This window comes from Eumetopias jubatus, unplaced genomic scaffold (assembly GCF_037043125.1).
Source record: "Eumetopias jubatus isolate StellerSeaLion01/CBP00866 unplaced genomic scaffold, mEumJub1_p1.0 scaffold_8, whole genome shotgun sequence".
NCBI lineage: Eukaryota > Metazoa > Chordata > Mammalia > Carnivora > Otariidae > Eumetopias > Eumetopias jubatus.
In genome coordinates this window covers 1,966,909-1,984,344 of record NW_028274814.1, presented here as the reverse complement: position 1 = coordinate 1,984,344, position 17,436 = coordinate 1,966,909, and the positions used below count along the sequence as shown (strand labels likewise).

The 17,436-nt window shown below is 35.6% G+C and overlaps 1 protein-coding gene across 5 annotated transcripts in view; it reads right to left on the bottom strand.

Annotated features, from left to right (window-relative positions):
* CUL2 (cullin 2) overlaps window positions 1–17,436 on the bottom strand; it is a 102,531-nt gene that overhangs the window by 61,777 nt on the left and 23,318 nt on the right. For all 5 annotated transcript variants that reach the window (XM_028120943.2, XM_028120942.2, XM_028120944.2 and 2 more), the window contains exons 3-4: window positions 9,278–9,380; window positions 5,727–5,821 (exon numbers count right to left, since the gene is read on the bottom strand). In XM_028120943.2, the coding sequence (XP_027976744.1) occupies window positions 5,727–5,821; window positions 9,278–9,380 (198 nt within the window). The remainder of the gene's footprint in view (window positions 1–5,726; window positions 5,822–9,277; window positions 9,381–17,436) is intronic.

Here is a 17,436-nt window from a genome sequence, read left to right as displayed (position 1 = left end):
TCAATATAATTCCCATAATGCTCACCACCTAAAAGTACTCACTTGAAAGGCTCTGCCATGTGTAACTAGCTATAGACAACACGAATAGGCAATAGCCACGAAATCTCTATAGTAAAACACACACTTTCTAGTGTTCACTGCATCAAAATGAAAAGTCCACTTCACGTTTACAAATGAAACTGAAAACAAAGACAACAAAAATTTCAACTGCACAACTCCACCAACAACTCTAGGAGACAATGAAAAACACAATTCCTGGAATTAACTCCAAAGCTGTATAGATACAACCATTTACAAAAGTTGCACTCCCACACTAACTACAAGCCTCTAGACTCCAAGACTTAAAACCTTGGTGCTCTCTTTGACATTTAAGTCTCCTCTACCCACATGTTAAAATGTCCTATTATATTTTTCTTCAAAATGCCATTTCACCCTTCCTTCCATTCTCTCTAGTAGTATAACTTCCTAATTTCATGCTGGCTTTTCAACCATGCCTTCCAACTGAAGAAAAGGTAATAGGACTGAGAGAGACAGAAGAAAGAGGTAGAGAGAGAACATCTGGGATATCTGGCCTGAAATAGGGATATATATAAAGTGGAGAGATCTTTTAACCTCTGGCCCCTGTCATCAGGCTCAAACACACTTCTCTCAGGCCTGATCTGATACCAATCCAAATGAACTTTAACTTCCCATCCCATTAAAGTAATTACACGCAACTGTTTTATATTTTTCACGGTACTTACTACTTTGTGAAATAATTCAATTCTTTTATTTGCTTACTTACTCTATACATGTGTTGCCTCTCTAAAATGTAGGAACTACAAAGCAAGGACCCTGCTTACACAGCATCCAGAACCTGCGGCAGGTAAATATGAAGTCCTCAAAAAATACCTCCTTGATGAACGACTGAATACATAAATGGACAGCATTCCCAGACAGCAGGGAGAGCAAAAGCTAGTATTAGATTACAAACTTAGAAAAGCAGCCTGGAGCCAAATCATAAAAGCCACAAACGCCAGGAAATAAAAGTAATCACTAACATTTACTGAGCTCGTGTCATGTGTCAGGCATACCCCTAAGCGTTTTAGGCGGCTGAATACTATGAAGTAGGTATATGTGGTACTACTACGACCCTCCTTTTATATGTACGAAAACTGCAGCTTAGCTTAAAGAACTCGCCAAGGGTCAATCTGCTAGTGGGTGACAGAGCGGGCACAGAAATTTCACAAGTTCTCCCTCTCTCGTTCAGCAAGTATTGACCAAGTGTGGACTCCAAATCAGGCAGTGTGCCAGGCCCCAGGGACAGAAAGATGAAAAACAAAAATGTGGGCTTCCCGCACAGAGTTTACACATCTGGTAGAATATACAAACATAAACAAATGCAATATTTCAACAGTAACATGTGCTCCCTGAGTAGTGGGAATTTAATTGTCATATCTTTACCATTTATATGTGCCTTCCTATAGGGATCCTTTGCACCAAACCAGTTTCTTTTTTGGTTTGTGGTACCATGGCCATCCCAGTAATCCCACTAAAAGATTAGAAACATTTATCTCTCATCCTTCCCTTTTACTACTTTAATCAGCTGCTCTTCACGTCCTCCTAAACTACTCATCATCCTCTCCCATTACTTTCCTTCTCTCTTCCAATGCCTTTTGTTTAATCTCTGCTTCGATCATGGGCAACACTCCCATGACTGGTCTTTATTTCCTGTTTCTGCCATCTCTAATTCATCTAAAAATTACTCACCTATTCAGAATACTAAGTAGCTCCTTTATACCTATAGAGTAAGTATAAACTTCTTAGGATAGCGGTTTGTTAATGCTGAACAACCAGCTGCTAGATCTGCAGAGATCTGGAATCACTATTCCGTTTCAAAGATCTGTATGTATATTCTTGAGCCAGCATGCTGCTTTAGTGGAGCTTTATGTTTTATATCTGATAGGACAAGTCACTATTCTCTTTACCTCATGGAAAGAACTTGAACTTACGTTAACTGTATCTTTCTCATTCCAGATTTCTACTCCTGATGTTAAGTTTAAGTCTGATAGACAAGCTTTTAAAATAATTTAAAGATATAACTTAAAATGTAAACAGTGCAATTTTTCATTTTGATGTGGATACAATTCTTAATTTCTAAGTCATTGGAGTATTTTACAGTCAATTTTATTCATCACACATTTGTTTTTAAATAAAGACATATGTTCTAGGAAATCATAAAAGAATCAGGTCCCAATAATTTCTTAAAATATTTTATACTTTACCACACAGGCAATACCTGGCTGTTCTGCTCACATATAATGCAATAGTTTTTATAATTTTTATAATGTTTTTATAATTTATTTCAGCAACAAAGTGTTTAATAAGTATCCTTTGCTTTCCTGGAATATTAGCACTGACACAATTAAAAATAGTACTTGACAATAATGACTAGCGAAAATTTTGAAGCCTCCAAGAAACCAAGCACTTCAATCTGTCTTAGGAAATTCCATTACAAAAATTGTTCTCATGCTAATACCTACTGGATTTCAAGAGTTGTTAGTTCTCCAGCTAATATCTTACGTACTCCACTTCAAGAGCCAGCAGGGTCTAAAGAGATATGTAGTACTGGGAAACGTGACGCAGGAATATCATTATTTTCTTTAAAGTAGAATCCTTAAATTACCTATGCTAATGCATATCCATCTTATAAATCAATCAGAATAAAGAAGAGGGTAGAAATTACTTCATAAAAATATTAAAAAATACTTTTAAAACAAAATTGAATTTTTCCTTTCTATTTCTTTACACAGATTTCCTTATAGAGTATGACTAAAAATGATTAGCTAGCCTGGATAACCTCAGTACCCCACAATTAAAAACTATCATTAAGCAGTTTTCATCTAATTATTGCCAACTATATCCTCTATGAAAAGGATTTTACCATCTATTCTACCAATATAATTAAATAAATGATGATCAGCCACATGATGCCAACATCACAGTGGTCAAATAAAATTCTCTATAAGTGAATCCCATGAGCCATTAGTTCTAAGTCTTTGCTACAGAGAGTGGAAGGTTACTACGTGATTTCAGAGAGTGATCAGATTTGCATGTTAGGAAAAAATAACATGAGTTCAATAAATAGAATAAATTTGAAATAAAAGGCCAGAAGACTGGTTATAGGGACTTTAATAGTTCAGGTGAGAAATGATAAAAAGCTTGCAATGCAAAGGAAATAATGAATTTAAGAGACATGTGGAGGACCTGACCAACAGGGATCAGGTAGAAAGGACAACTGTAAGTGAAGAAAGGATAACTGAGACTTCCGGCATCTATGTCTGGATGTACAGTATTACTACCAATTAAAATTAGTAATACTGGGGTGCCTGCGTGGCTCAATTGGTTAAGTGTCTGACTCTTGATCTCAGCTTGGGTCTGAATCTCAGGGTCGTGAGTTCAAGCCTTGCACTGGACTCCATGCTGGGCATGGAACCTACTTAAAAAAATAAAAAAATAAAAAATAAAAATAATACTGGGGATAGTGTGCATGTAAAAGATAACAAGCTCAGTTTTGAAATCTGCAGTACTACAATGTACCCATGGAATACCCTGAAGGTATAGGCAGGCTAGGTAAAAAAATACTCCTCTGAAACTTAGACCACCTGGGATAAACACGTATTTTGGTGGTTAGCAACATATAGGTTGTAGCTAAAACTAGGAGTAACTGAAATCATTTTAGAAAGAATGCATAGTGTAAGATAAGGGATGAGAACAGAATCTACCTAAATGACTAAAAGAGTGTATCCAGAATGAGACTAAAGTAGAATGAAGAAGTGAAATGGGTTTAATTGGACTGATCTGGGTTTAAATTGTGGTTTTTTTTGTAGCTGAGTGACATTGACCAAAGTCTTAAATGACCTCTCTGAGAGCCTGGTTTCCTCAGCTGAAAATTTGGAGACACCAACTACCTCATACGGTTTATATACACACATACATTTGTGTATATAGCATATATATTTAATAAAGTTCACTAACAGTACCAATTTATTATTAATATTAGTATTAATTTAAATAGTACCAAATTATTGATTTTGATGCAGGAGAAGCTAGAAAACTAAAAAAAGAAAGAAAGAAAGAAAACCAATTTAAATCTTTACTAAAATGTCTCAGCTCAAGAGGGAACCCACAGCACACAGCATACTGTATTGGCATATAGTCTAAATACTCATTAAGTCATCTATATACCAGTGGCCCAAGCATGTGGCCAACGTCACACACGTGCTCTCACTCTTATCCTTAAAATTCCTCTAATTCACCTCCACAGTTTAGCTAGGGAATTCTTAAAAGTTCTATTTATGACTATCTTACTTTGGTGGATGAGGTAAAAAAACAACCATGAAATGTCAGGATGTTTTATGTATGGCAAACACTGTTTTATAAAAGCCAAAGCCACGGTAAACCTTGTGCTTGTCAGCAACTGCTAGCTTCTGATTTTATTACATTTGGCTCTTCTAAGAAGAAATAAAAGCTAATGGAGGTTGAAATAAGCTCCAGTTTCTAACAGAGGCAACTTACAGTAAGTAAACTCCAGTGTTGTTATAAAAACAGGAACATGAACCAGTGACAAAGGACAAACACGCCAAGAGAACCAAGCCCTGGCCTCGGTGTGGTAGTCCAGCAATGCATGAAATAACTGTACAGATAATACTCTGACACTGAGCTTCGCTCCTCGGTTTCTCACTGGGGAGAACTGAGGACCTGAGGAGTTTCTCCCCAGTGAGAAACTGGGGCAGGGGTCCATCTCTGCCCATGCCACAATGCACAGGCCAAAATTATCACCACCTCCATCACAGGCCACAACCATTTCAAGAGCAGACACTCTCATTCCAAAGGTCAAAGGCCCAGGTGACTTAATGACCCTATTCCTTATTTATCTACTATTCTTCAGTAAATAGGTTTCTGCCTTATGTCCCCAGGAATTTATTTCCATTGTCTATGTGAATGGGTTAGAAAGGATCAGCGCAGAGTACCACAGGAACATGCAGGAGTGACAGTTAACACCAAAGATCTAAGTAGGAGACTGGGTAGAACAAGGAAGAGGGAAGTTCAGAGACAGAATGGTGGAGAAACACATCAGAATTCGTCATTCAGAGAAAGGAGGACAAGCAATCCAGACAGATACAACAGCACAAGGAGAGGCAGGAAAATGTGAGAGATCACAGGACATTGTGACACTGTAGGTAATTTAATATAATGCCTAAAGGATAAGGTAGAACTTCAAGGGAACAACTGCTGAGTGCTTTAACTAATAGTGTTTCCATGAAACATAAAATACTGGATCTTAGAGTCAAATAAGAGCATACGGGAGGGGAACATGGGCTTGGATTTACTCCACCAAGTTTCATCCAAGCTGAAGTTGCACTTTGGAACTCTGTCAAGATCTAACATGTGCCATATATACAGAGAGAGTCCCAGACAATACGAAAAAAAATGAACTATGAAATTAAATATAGTTTTAGTTTTCAGAGAATAACTTTCCATACACTGCCTGGCTCCCAAAGACTCACATGACCCAGACTACAGACCTTCCCCCATAGCAGACAAAGTCGATTGACTACAGAATGCTTTAGGTTTGTTCATTCATTTAAAAATTTAAAAACAAAAAGCCAAAACCCAAAACTCCTTCAATTACTGAATACAGGCAACACTGTTTAGGTTGTCAAAGAGTTTAAAGGCATACTTACCTATACAAGCAGTCCATATAGTCTGCACCTTTGCTATATTCCTCCCAATACCTATGATACATAACAAGTACTTGCTCTTCAGACTCCAGAACTCTCTATATAAAGAAGAAATATATTTTTACTTGGAAAGCACTAATGATTTTCATTTGTAAGCTATGAAATTTGTCAAAAATGAGTGTTCTAAAAAGTAGTCTAAATTACATTTACAAATTACATTCTAATTTAACTGCTTTTAGTAAAACTGAAACAACCAGAAAAAAGTGTGTCTTAGATATGAAAATAAAGCATCCATACTAGAGAGTAAACAGTTTCATTCTCTAAAAGGATAAAATGTGATGGTGTGAGGTTGTCTTTGGGCTAGAATATCATATGAAGATCAGTTTAAAAGAGGATGTAATTCTACTGCCACATATCTGTGTGCTTCCTCAAATCCCTCACTTTTGATCATCTGCTAGTTATAAAAATATATCATTACTCTGAATTATTCACTTATGTCAATAAGACTATTTATGAAAATTGACACCTTTTCTATATTCCCCAAATAAGTTGTTTTATATTTACTTAACAGAAATCGATTACTTTTTGAAAAACAAAAATCAAGCTTAAATCTGAGATCTAACTTTTTAAAAGTTATTTTTGAAGGAAATCTAGTCTAACAGTAAAAATACACTGGACTGATATTCAAAAGATATTAGGTTCTTCTATCTCAGTTCTTTCATTAACTCTCCATATGACTTTAAGCAAGTCATGACCTCAATATCCATCTAATTAATTCTCTGCTGAAATGCTATGCTTTTAAACTTGGAATTGTAATAATTAAGGCTCAAGAGACAGAAATAACCTATAAATAGTATCTTTTTTGCCTGTCATATTAATAAATTAATTAAAAACAGCAACTACTATTAATAATGCTGGGGGGAAAAGCACACTTAGAAACTGCTGCTGCTGGGTGAATAAATATAAGAACAATTTGTTACTGTATGTCAAATCAATAAAAAATGTTCATGACCTATGGCTTAATAATTCTATATCTAGGTATTTATCCTATAAGAAACTCAGCTACACAAAAATAATTTAGCTACCAGGATAGTCACAGAAGCACTCATTGTTTATAAAAACAAATTATATATATTGCAAATAATCCATAAGCCCAGCAGTATGACAATATTTAAACAAATTGTAGTATCTCCACACAATGAAAAATTTTACAATCATTGCCAGGATTATAAAAGTCCATTTAATGACAAAGAAAGAGACTTATATTATTATTAAAAATCAAAAAGATTATAAAGTGTATAATATGATTCCATTTTCTAATAAAAATGGACGTCTACACAAAGCAAAAATATGCTAAGGACAAATATCAAATTTTATATGTATATATAAACATATGCCAAGACAGATGTATTTTAAGTATAGATAATCAAAAATATCATAGTAGTTAATACTGTAAGTATGTTATGAGTATTGTTTCAGTGATGATTTTCTTCTTTTTGCTTATCTGTATGTTCTAAATTATCTAAAACGGCAAAGCCGGGATGCCTGAGTGGCTCAGTCGGTTAAGCGGCTGCCTTCGGCTCAGGTCATGATCCCGGGGTCCTCAGATCAAGTCCCACATCAGGCTCCTGCTCAGCGGGGAGCCTGCTTCTCCCTCTGCCTGCCGCTTCCCCCTGCTTGTGCTTGCTCTCTGTCTCTCTCTCCTTCTCTCTCTGACAAATAAATAAATAAAATCTTAAAAAAATAGAAAATAAATAAATAAAACGGCAATGCAATACTTTAGTAATTAAAAAAGTTCCCTCCCCCAGTCAAATAAAATTTTCTTCTCACAGGTGAAACTGCTTCAAATCTGTTGGCTATGTTAATAATTTATTTGTCATCAACATATTAGCCAACTTCTTTTTTGTCACAGGATCTGAGAAAACATATGGTATACAATTATATAAGTATTCTAAACATTTGTAAAACTATTTCACATCATTTTAAAGTGCAATTATACCAATGTTAATTTCCTAGTGTTAATAAATGTACCACTGTTATACAAGATGTTAACCTTAAGAGGCTGGTAAAAAGGATATAGGAATTCTGTATTATTTTTGCAACTTTTCTGTAAGTCTGAAAGTATTTCAAAATAAAACATTTAAAAAAACACAACCCATGCTAAAATATAAAACTGCAAAATTTGTAAGTGCCTTACACAGGTAACAATTATGGTATAACCAAAGTTCACTAGATTATCATAGCAGAACTTTAAAACTAAATTATTAAACACTGTAAGAACAATTTAAAGTACCTGTTATCAAAACTGCTTTCATGAGCTGACAAATGCACATATTAGAACACTAAAATGTATCTGCCATGTATAATAAAAAGTAGAGCATTTCCTTCAAAAGTTTTAAAAGGGAACTATCACATGATCAATTGCACTCTGGGGTTATCACCACTTTAAAACGTATCTGCACCTAGCCACATCCAAGGTTAGACACAGTATTATATAGTGTTATTGTATCTCCAATTTATTTTTATTTTATTTAAATTCAATTAACGTACAGTGTATTATTAGTTTCAGAGGTAGAATTCATTAGTTCATCAGTTGCATATAACACCCAGTGCTCATTACATGAAGTGCCCTCTTTAAGGATCACCCAGTTACCCCATCCCCCCACCCTTCTCCCCTCCAGCAACCCTCAAGTTTGTTTCCTAGAGTTAAAACAGTCTCTTATGGTTTATCTCCCTCTCTGATTTCGTCTTACTTTATTTTTCCCTCCCTTCCCCTATGATCCTCTATTTTGTTTCTTAAATTCCATGAGTGAAGCCGTATGATAATTCTTTCTGACTTATTTTGCTTAGCATAATATCCTCTACTATATCTCCATTTTAAAGATAAAGAAACTTAAATTTTAATCCATAAGGGAGATTAAGTGAGTTGCCTATGGTCACACAGCTAATGAAAGGTACAGTCAAGTTTCTAGCCCAGACAATAAGTGATCTCTTCCAGTTCCTGATCAGATCAGTAGTCCAAAATAAGAAATACTGTCTAAAGCCAAATCCCGCAAATTCTTTGTTCATACACAGATCAAGTCCATGGTGTTGCCCTTGTACATATGGCATACTAACTAAAATAAGTGGTCACAGGGACAGTTTCTATCATGCTTTTTAATTTGCCATTTCCCTTTGTCATTTTAGGTTTTTGTAAGGTTTTATGTAGGATATGAAGAGGCAGCTAAATGGCCGAAAATAATAAAGATAGAAAACGGTTCTAATAAACACCATCCAGAGGACATAGAAGCAAATTTTGAAGTTGAACAAACCTTGATTTGAAACCCCACTATTTCAGTTACTAGTTATATGATCCTGAGTAACTAAACTGAGAATCTAACAACATAATGCTTAACTCATAAACCTTAAATATATATAATCAGAAAAATGCTATTTAGGAAACAAAGCAAATAACCTTAACGTGATATAAGTTCTGCACTGGAAAACAGTAAACTAGTCTAATAATAACTACCCAGCTACAAACATATTTATATCATGTAGGTACCACTCCTTACCTTGTGCAAATGCCGTACATGATTTTCCAAAAAAATCTTAGTTTCTGTATAAAGTCTTTCTCCAAGGGGTTCAGGATAGGCCACACATAAAGCATAGATATCTCTAGTTAAATTGTTAAGGTTTTCATATCCATTGGGGAGATATTACTTTAAAATAAGAGATTTAATTCAAGTTTGCCATTAAAAAATGAAAAATCCTTTCAGGCAATTTAAGATTATACAGATATAGAAAAAGTAAAAAAAAAAAAAAAAAGCCATGCTTACTTTAAAAAGCACTATAAGTGTTATTCATTTATTCATTCAACAAATATTTCTTGAGGATTATTAGACAGCATTGTAAGGAAAACTGTTCTTCTCAAAGAGCTTAAAATTCAGAGCGGCATTCTGGTAAATCAAGTTACCAAGAAATCTACAAAATAAGGTTTATGTAAGGATGGACATAAGCATAATATCAACAAAGGGCTATGGAATATCACAAGCAGATATGTGTATGCAATTCTGAGAAACAAGTTACAAAAACTACTCACTTGACACATTTTCCCACATCATAGTACTTATAACATCCTACAACCTACACACTATCCTTCAGTATTTATTCCATTGGAAAGAATTACAGTATGAATAGTATTATCAATTAATTTTTTGAGTACCAACTGACTACCTTGCTAAGTATCACAAGTCATAGATATGCTGTAGCAGACAGCTCTTAATCAGGAGACAGAGAGTGCCTGGGTGGCTCAGTTGGTTAAGCGATCGCCTTCGGCTCAGGTCATGATCCTGGAGTCCTGGGATCAAGTCCCGCATCGGGCTCCCTGCTCAGCGGGGAGTCTGCTTCTCCCTCTGACCCTCCCTCCTCTCATGTGCTCTCTCTCTCAAATAAATAAAGTCTTTAAAAAAAAAAATCAGGAGACAGAGGAAATGGGATCTGATTGAGACTTTAGTTTTACTAGCCAGTGATCCTGACCAAGTCTCTTCACCTTTCTGCATTGCCATTTCCTCATCTCTAAGCTAAGAGTAATAAACCCTCTCTTGATATCTCTAAAGAATCCTTTTAAGACCCAAATAAGTTCATGAATGTTAAAGTGCTTCATAAACTATGCATCACTGAACAGATGCTGAAGATAAAGCATACGTGAAGCAATTTGAGAACAGCCTAATTAGAGTTGCAGATAAAAACTGAAAATAAGGTTATTTGGGATGGAGTCAAGTATTTAATATACTTAATATACTTTTATTTATATTATAAATATACTTAATATAAGGATCGGGAAATATTTCAAATAAAATTTTTGCTTAAAAATATGGAGGTAGGGGGCGCTGGGCTGGCTCAATTCGAAGAGCATGTGACTTCTGATCTCAGAGTTGTGAGTTCAAGCCCCATCTTGGGTGTAGAGATTATTACTACTACTACTAATAATAATAATAATCTTAAAAAAATTTTAACAAACTTCCATTATAAAAAAATATACAGAAGTAGGAGGAAGATTGTTCCTCTATCTCCATAACATTTTATACATTTTTCTTCTATAGCACTTACTTTAATACAATAGAAATTACTTATACCTTTATCATCCACACTAGCCTGTTCTTAATCATCTCTAGAGTCCCAGCTCCAAAGCACAATTCCTGGCACATAAGAGGCACTTATTAAACACTCGGTGATAGAAGGGAGGTAGGGAATTAATATGTGCTCTGTTTACCTAGTATCCTTACTCCAGAAAGAACAAGCAGCCCTCTCCATATGAGGTCAGGGATGGGTAGATTTTGGTCAGACTTTGCCAGGATCCTTCTAAATCCTTTTGTTTTTAATTATATATAATTAGTAAATAAAGTATCTTCATGTGTATATGTATACATTCTTCAGTATACTATTGTGCTAAATATAAACTGAAAAAAGTTTACAGTAAAAAAAAGCAAAAATATCCATATAGTGTAATACTGCTGTGCCAGGTTTTTGTTTTTTGAAGATTTTATTTATTTGAGAGACAGAGACAGCATGAAGGGGGGACAGAGGGAGAGGGAGAAGCAGACTCCCTGCTGAGCAGGGAGCCCAACTCGGCGCTCAACCCCAGGGCCATGAAATCATGACCTGAGCTGAAGGCAGATGCTTAACCAACTAAGCCACCCAGGTGCTCCTGTGCCAGGTTTTTTGTAGGAAAAAAAATATACAGTAAGAAACAAACTATTACGATTACTTTAAATGAGATATAATGAACCTTTATAAATAGATTAAAAAATAGTATATAAGAACTATTTACCAACAATAACAAAAATATTAACATACTACAAAGAAAATGAAATTTTAACATACATCATCTAAGAAAGAATTTAGAAATTTATCTGGACACAAATTTTAAGAGAATTGGTAATAGTCTGGGGAGAGGAGAAGGAGCAAGGTATGAATACAGAAGAAAGGTGCTCCAAAATAATGTATTAGATGAGCTCCTGGATCTAGCTTGGAGGTTTCAGCTATAAATTCCTCAGGGGAAAAAAAAAAAGTCCTAGTTCACCACATAAGAGATTTGTTTTGTTTTATCATATATTTATATTCAATCTCAATTACTCATCACAATCTTACCCTAGTAAAGACAAATATAAAATTGTTGTCAGAATTAAGCATATTAGAAGTGAAGAGAGGGGCGCCTGGGTGGTTCAGTCGTTAAGCGTCTGCCTTCGGCTCAGGTCATGATCCCAGGGTCCTGGGATCGAGTCCCACATCGGGCTCCCTGCTCAGCGGGGAGCCTGCTTCTCCCTCTCCTGCTCCCCCTGCTTGTGTTCCTGCTCTCGCTGTGTCTCTCTCTGTCAAATAAATAAGTAAAATCTTAAAAAAAAAAAAAAAGTGAAGAGAGTAGTTACCCCTAGTGACTGAGGGGGAATGTGGGGTGCTTCTGGGATGCTAGGAGTGCTATTTATTGGGTACATGGGTACATTCATGTTATGAAAATTCACCTGTGTGTTACTGTCAGTGTGTATACTACACTTAAATTTAAATTTTTTTTAATAAAGATTAAATTTAGGCAGGATCTAGATCAACAATTTTTTTGGCTTAGGTGTTGATGCATTTAAGATCTTTAAGTTCTGAATACTTATTTCAAGAATTTTCATCTATATTTGCTCTTTTTTTTCCTGAAGCCATAATACTTATTTCTAGAATACACAACTTGATACTGAAAAATTAACATGATTCAATACCATAATTTCAGCATGATATGCTAATTATGTGCCCAAATGTTTTGTATCACCAAAATTAGTATCTCAATACATCCACTGCATGTACATGTAAACAAAATTGGCTGAAAGGACACACTACAGGACTTACCTTCTTCCCACTTAGGGAAAAAGGATCTGTGCAGGACAGGGAATACAGGGAGACTTTCCCATTTCAATCCATATACAGGATTTATATACTGTTTGACATCATCAGTGAGGACGTACTTGCGTGTTTTTCAGTGGAGTCTACCTTAATAAATCTTTTAATTTTTTAACTCACCATAGTTTGGGGTGTCAGTTAACCACTGTATAATGTCACTTAACTGTCTAAAAGATATTTCTAAATATGCTGTTTTTCTCTAACCTATTCAAATATCTAACCACCCTGGAAATATTTGGGCCTTAGGAAGAGCACCTAACCCCTACAGGATTCAATTATGATTTGGTTTTAGACAAGGCACTTTAAAAAACAAAAAATGGGAAATAACTGGAGGAGGCCAGTTTTAGATTTAAACACTGTCTTCTCCAAAGTCATCTTTTCCTTAGGTTACTCTTTTGGGAGCCAGGATATACAAATTCCTCTATTATGAACTTTCCACTTATAAAAATTCTCACAAAAAACAGAACTGTTCCAGAGCAAAAGTTCTGAACTCTGTCACAACCAAAAGACAGTGTCGGCCAGCAGCAAAATCATTTATTTTGGTTCATTTTCTCTATTAAAGGTGCTACCTATGCTTGGGTTTAATTTTAACACTATTAATTCTATTATGTAGTGGGTCCAAAACAATGAGTTCTACAATGGGGATGTAAAGATTATCCACAGCAGCAGGACACACACCATCAACCATTTTCTAAGAAAGAAAACTGCCCACCTGGAAAGGAGGAGTAACACTGTATTATTATTTTGGAGGTCTTGACACTGGGCTGCAAAATCCCCCTTCCTTTCTTCTGTCTCTGCTCCCCCTCAACTCTTGCTGTCTAGTCTTTTTCCGTCTGGGCCCTCACCTCCCCCTACCCTAGGCCCTCTCATCCTGTGTGTCCTGGTCCTGCTGAGGGCCACTGCAGATGACTCTCATTAGAAACGAGAAAAAGAGGAGCAGTTTACTGGCTCGGTCAGTGGAACATGAAACTCTTGATCTCAGGGTTGTGTGTAGAAATTACTTAAAAATAAAATCTTTAAGACAAACAAACAAACAGAAGAAAAAAAAAACAATGACAGAAAACCAAGCCATGGGAAAAGAAGTACACATTGCATGTTTATGGGTTCTTATTATGAAGGTTTAGCTTATAGGAGATTCATATGGATGTGCTTTTAAGTTATGTATATTACATATAACAGGAAACAAATTTTTAAACAGTGCTGGTGAATTTAAAAAAAAAAAAGGAAAGCTTATCTTAAAATTGAAAATGGTACAATGACCAAAAAAGTATTGACAATAAAAAATAAAGATCTTTATTGATATTTCTGAAGAAAAAGAATAAACATGCAATATGTAAAAGATGCAGTATCTATGAAATCATCAACTAGCAAGCAAGGATATAAAATTATTGGTTAAAATGGAAACACTTTAAAGTGTATATAGCTACAGAATCACAATAATCAAATATTCACCTGATTTAACGTGGAATAGAGTGAAAATGTTACTGATGCTTCAAGCAGAGAAAACTACAGATAAGACCTTTCCCAATCTGTACAATCTAAGAAAAAATGATGGGCTACTAAGTGCAGACGCCAAGGTTAATAAGAAGTTCTCCTAAAATTTGTGAGGATCATCAGGGATGGAGATGACCTACTTCAGTACTTTTCAATGTAGTCAAAACTGGTCTATGTTTGAAAAGATGCCTGACAGAATATATATTAGAAATGAGGACAACAGTACGCTTGGTTTTAAAACCTGGTTTTTCTATCTGGGAGAAATACATTCATGAATGCATTTTAGATTTCCGCTCACTTATCACTTTGGACTTACATAAAACCATTTAGAATCTAACTTGCCCTTAAGTAGGAGAGCTTCTATACTATACTGCAGGGTTTGGGAATTGTCTTAACAGCTACCAAAAGGCAGAAAACCGTGACTAAAAGTAAACCAAAACAGTCAAAGAACTCCAACCCAGAAAAACACAACAGTAAATCTAGATCTGTACCTAGCCTTACTGTAGAAAAGCACTTGACAGAAATCCTCAGTAAAGAGTAAATCCCAAACCACCCTAAGCTGTCATAACGTTTCTGTTAGGAAGTATTATTACTTGTGTTAGGGAGAATTCTAAAAATGGCCTCCTAAGATTTTCCACCCTAACACCTGGGACTGCTACTTTACATGGCAAAAGGGACTCAGAGCACAAAGTCAGAATTATGATTACTAATCAGCTGACCCCAATAGAGAGAGTAGCCTGGACTTTCCAGGCGGGCCTAATCCAATCAAATGAGCCTCTTAAAAGCAGATCTCCATCTGCTTCTAGCCCTCTGTGGTTAACTGCAGAAGGGGAAGTCTGAGAGAGCACAGGAAGATTTGCCATGTCACTGCTGGCACTGAAGACGGAAGGGAGTCACATGCAAAACCTGAAGTGTAACAAGTCACTGAGAGCAGTTCACAGCCAAGAGACAACAAAAATGGAGACCTCAGAACTAAAACTGCAACAAATTGAATTCTCCCAATTAACAGCAATGGGCTTTAAAGAGGCCCTGAGCTCTAGATGAGAGTTAGCCAGCCAACTCCTTGATTTCGGCTTTGTGAGATCCTGAGCAGAGAACCCAGTCACACCGTGGACCTCTGATCCACAGAACTGTGAGATAATAAAAGGATGTTTCTCAAAGACACTAAATTTGTGGTAATTTTTTATGTATTAAAAAACTGAGGTCTTTTATTTACACTGCCTATCAACCAGAACGCCTTGCATTGTACCTGGACGCAGTACATTTATGAAGGATGAGTGTTAAGAAACCTGCTTATCAACACAATAAAAGAACTACCTAAATATTAATGTTATTTATTTCATCTGTGCAGTATACTTAATGACATTTGACAGTAGCTATTCACTCCCCAAATATTTACTGAATACCTACATGTGCCAGATGTTGGGAATACAGCAGTGACCAAAATGGCCAAGAATCCCCGCCCTTATGGAGTTTATATTTAGTAAAAAATGCTGTGGACAGGGTTCCATAAATTCTGTACTTACACATGTTAAACACTTCAACTGACAGACCAAGCTTCCTTAATGCCCACTTCAAGAGCATAAGGAGACTTGAGCATTTTACTTCCGCATTCTATCCTACAATATGAGTAAGTCATCTTATCCCATCACTAAACCACGACATCCTCAGCTGTAAAATCGGGCTATTAATACATATTTTACAACGTCACTGGTAACAAATTAATCACATACATGTATAAGTTGAAAGAAAAAATTATGACACAGAAATATATACACAGCATGATTCAATTTATATAAAGTTCCAAACACAGAAAGAACCAATTAATTGTTAGGGCTGTATACATAAGCAGTTATACTATTTAAAAAAAACAACAAGGAAACAATAAGTGCAAAAGTCACAAGAGTAGTTCCCTCTAAGATAAGGAGTGGGCTTGTGAACTGAGGTGGACATGTAGTAGGGGAGAGTTGGTGGATCCTGGCAGTGTTCTAGTTCTCAACCTGTGCAGCGATTATGCAGGGGTTTGCTTTCTAACTATCTGTTCAACCCCACATGTACATCTTATGAATTTTTCTACACATGTACCAGTTAACCCTTGAACAATGAAGGAGTGAGGGGTGCCAAACGCCCAGCAGAAGGAAATCCACGTATAACTTTTGACTTTCCCAAAACTGAACTACTAATAGCCTACTGTTGACTTCACCTTATCTGAAATAGAAATAGTTGATTAACACCTATTTTGTTTCTGTATTAGATATTGTATTCTTATAATAAAGCAAGCTAGAGAAAAGACAATCTTATTAAAGTCGTCAGGAAGAAAAAATACATTTTCAGTACTGTATTTGTTTAGAAAAAAGTGGGGAAGGGGTGCCTAGATGGCTCAGTTGGTCAGACACCTGGCTCTTCATTTCGGCTCAGGTAATGATCTCATGGGTCCTGAGATCGAGCCCCACATCAGGCTCCATGCTCAGCAGGGAGTCTGCTTGAGATTCTCTCTCTGTTCTCCCTCTGCCTCTCTCCTCCCCAGCTCGAAAATCTCTAAAATAAAATAAACCTTTCCCAAAAAAACCCACGTATAAGTAGATACATGTAGTTCAAACCTGTGTTCAAGGGTCAACCACATTACACTTCACACACCCCAAAAAATGCTTTATAAAAGATCAATTACTATCATATACAGTGATACACAATTTGGAGTAGGCTTCTTTTCATTTTCAAAAGATTAAAGTTTTATAGTCTCTAAAATTTTTACCTAAGATACCTAAGAGTCAGAAGTCAACCTCATATTTTTGGGCAAATTAACAGGGAAAGGGATTTTACTTCAAAACAATTAGTAATACAGTCCTTTATTTTCCAAAATAAAATTTAAAGTAAGAAATTCTCTTAATTTTATTGTTTTCGCAGATATTCTTTATTTTAAAGAGAGGAGAAGAAAATTCATGAACAGGTAACTGGACTATCTTAAATGAATCAAACAATAAACATTTTAGAAATAAATGACCGAAGTGACACTTTCCAGGGAAGTCACGTATTTCTATGACCAACTCCTTCTTTCTCTGTTCATATTTTAGTTGAAATAGCCTTAAAACTACCTATGTACCTTGTCTAGTAACCTTATTAACACACAAGTAACTTTAACATTTTCCATTTTTTTAAGATTCCTATGCAAAACAACCCATGATGTTCCATAAAAAAATTAGACTAATTCAATAATAAGCTCTTCAAAGGCAAAATCCATATCAATTATCCTCTAGATATACTGGCAAGTATAGGGAATTAGATGTTAGAAATCTCA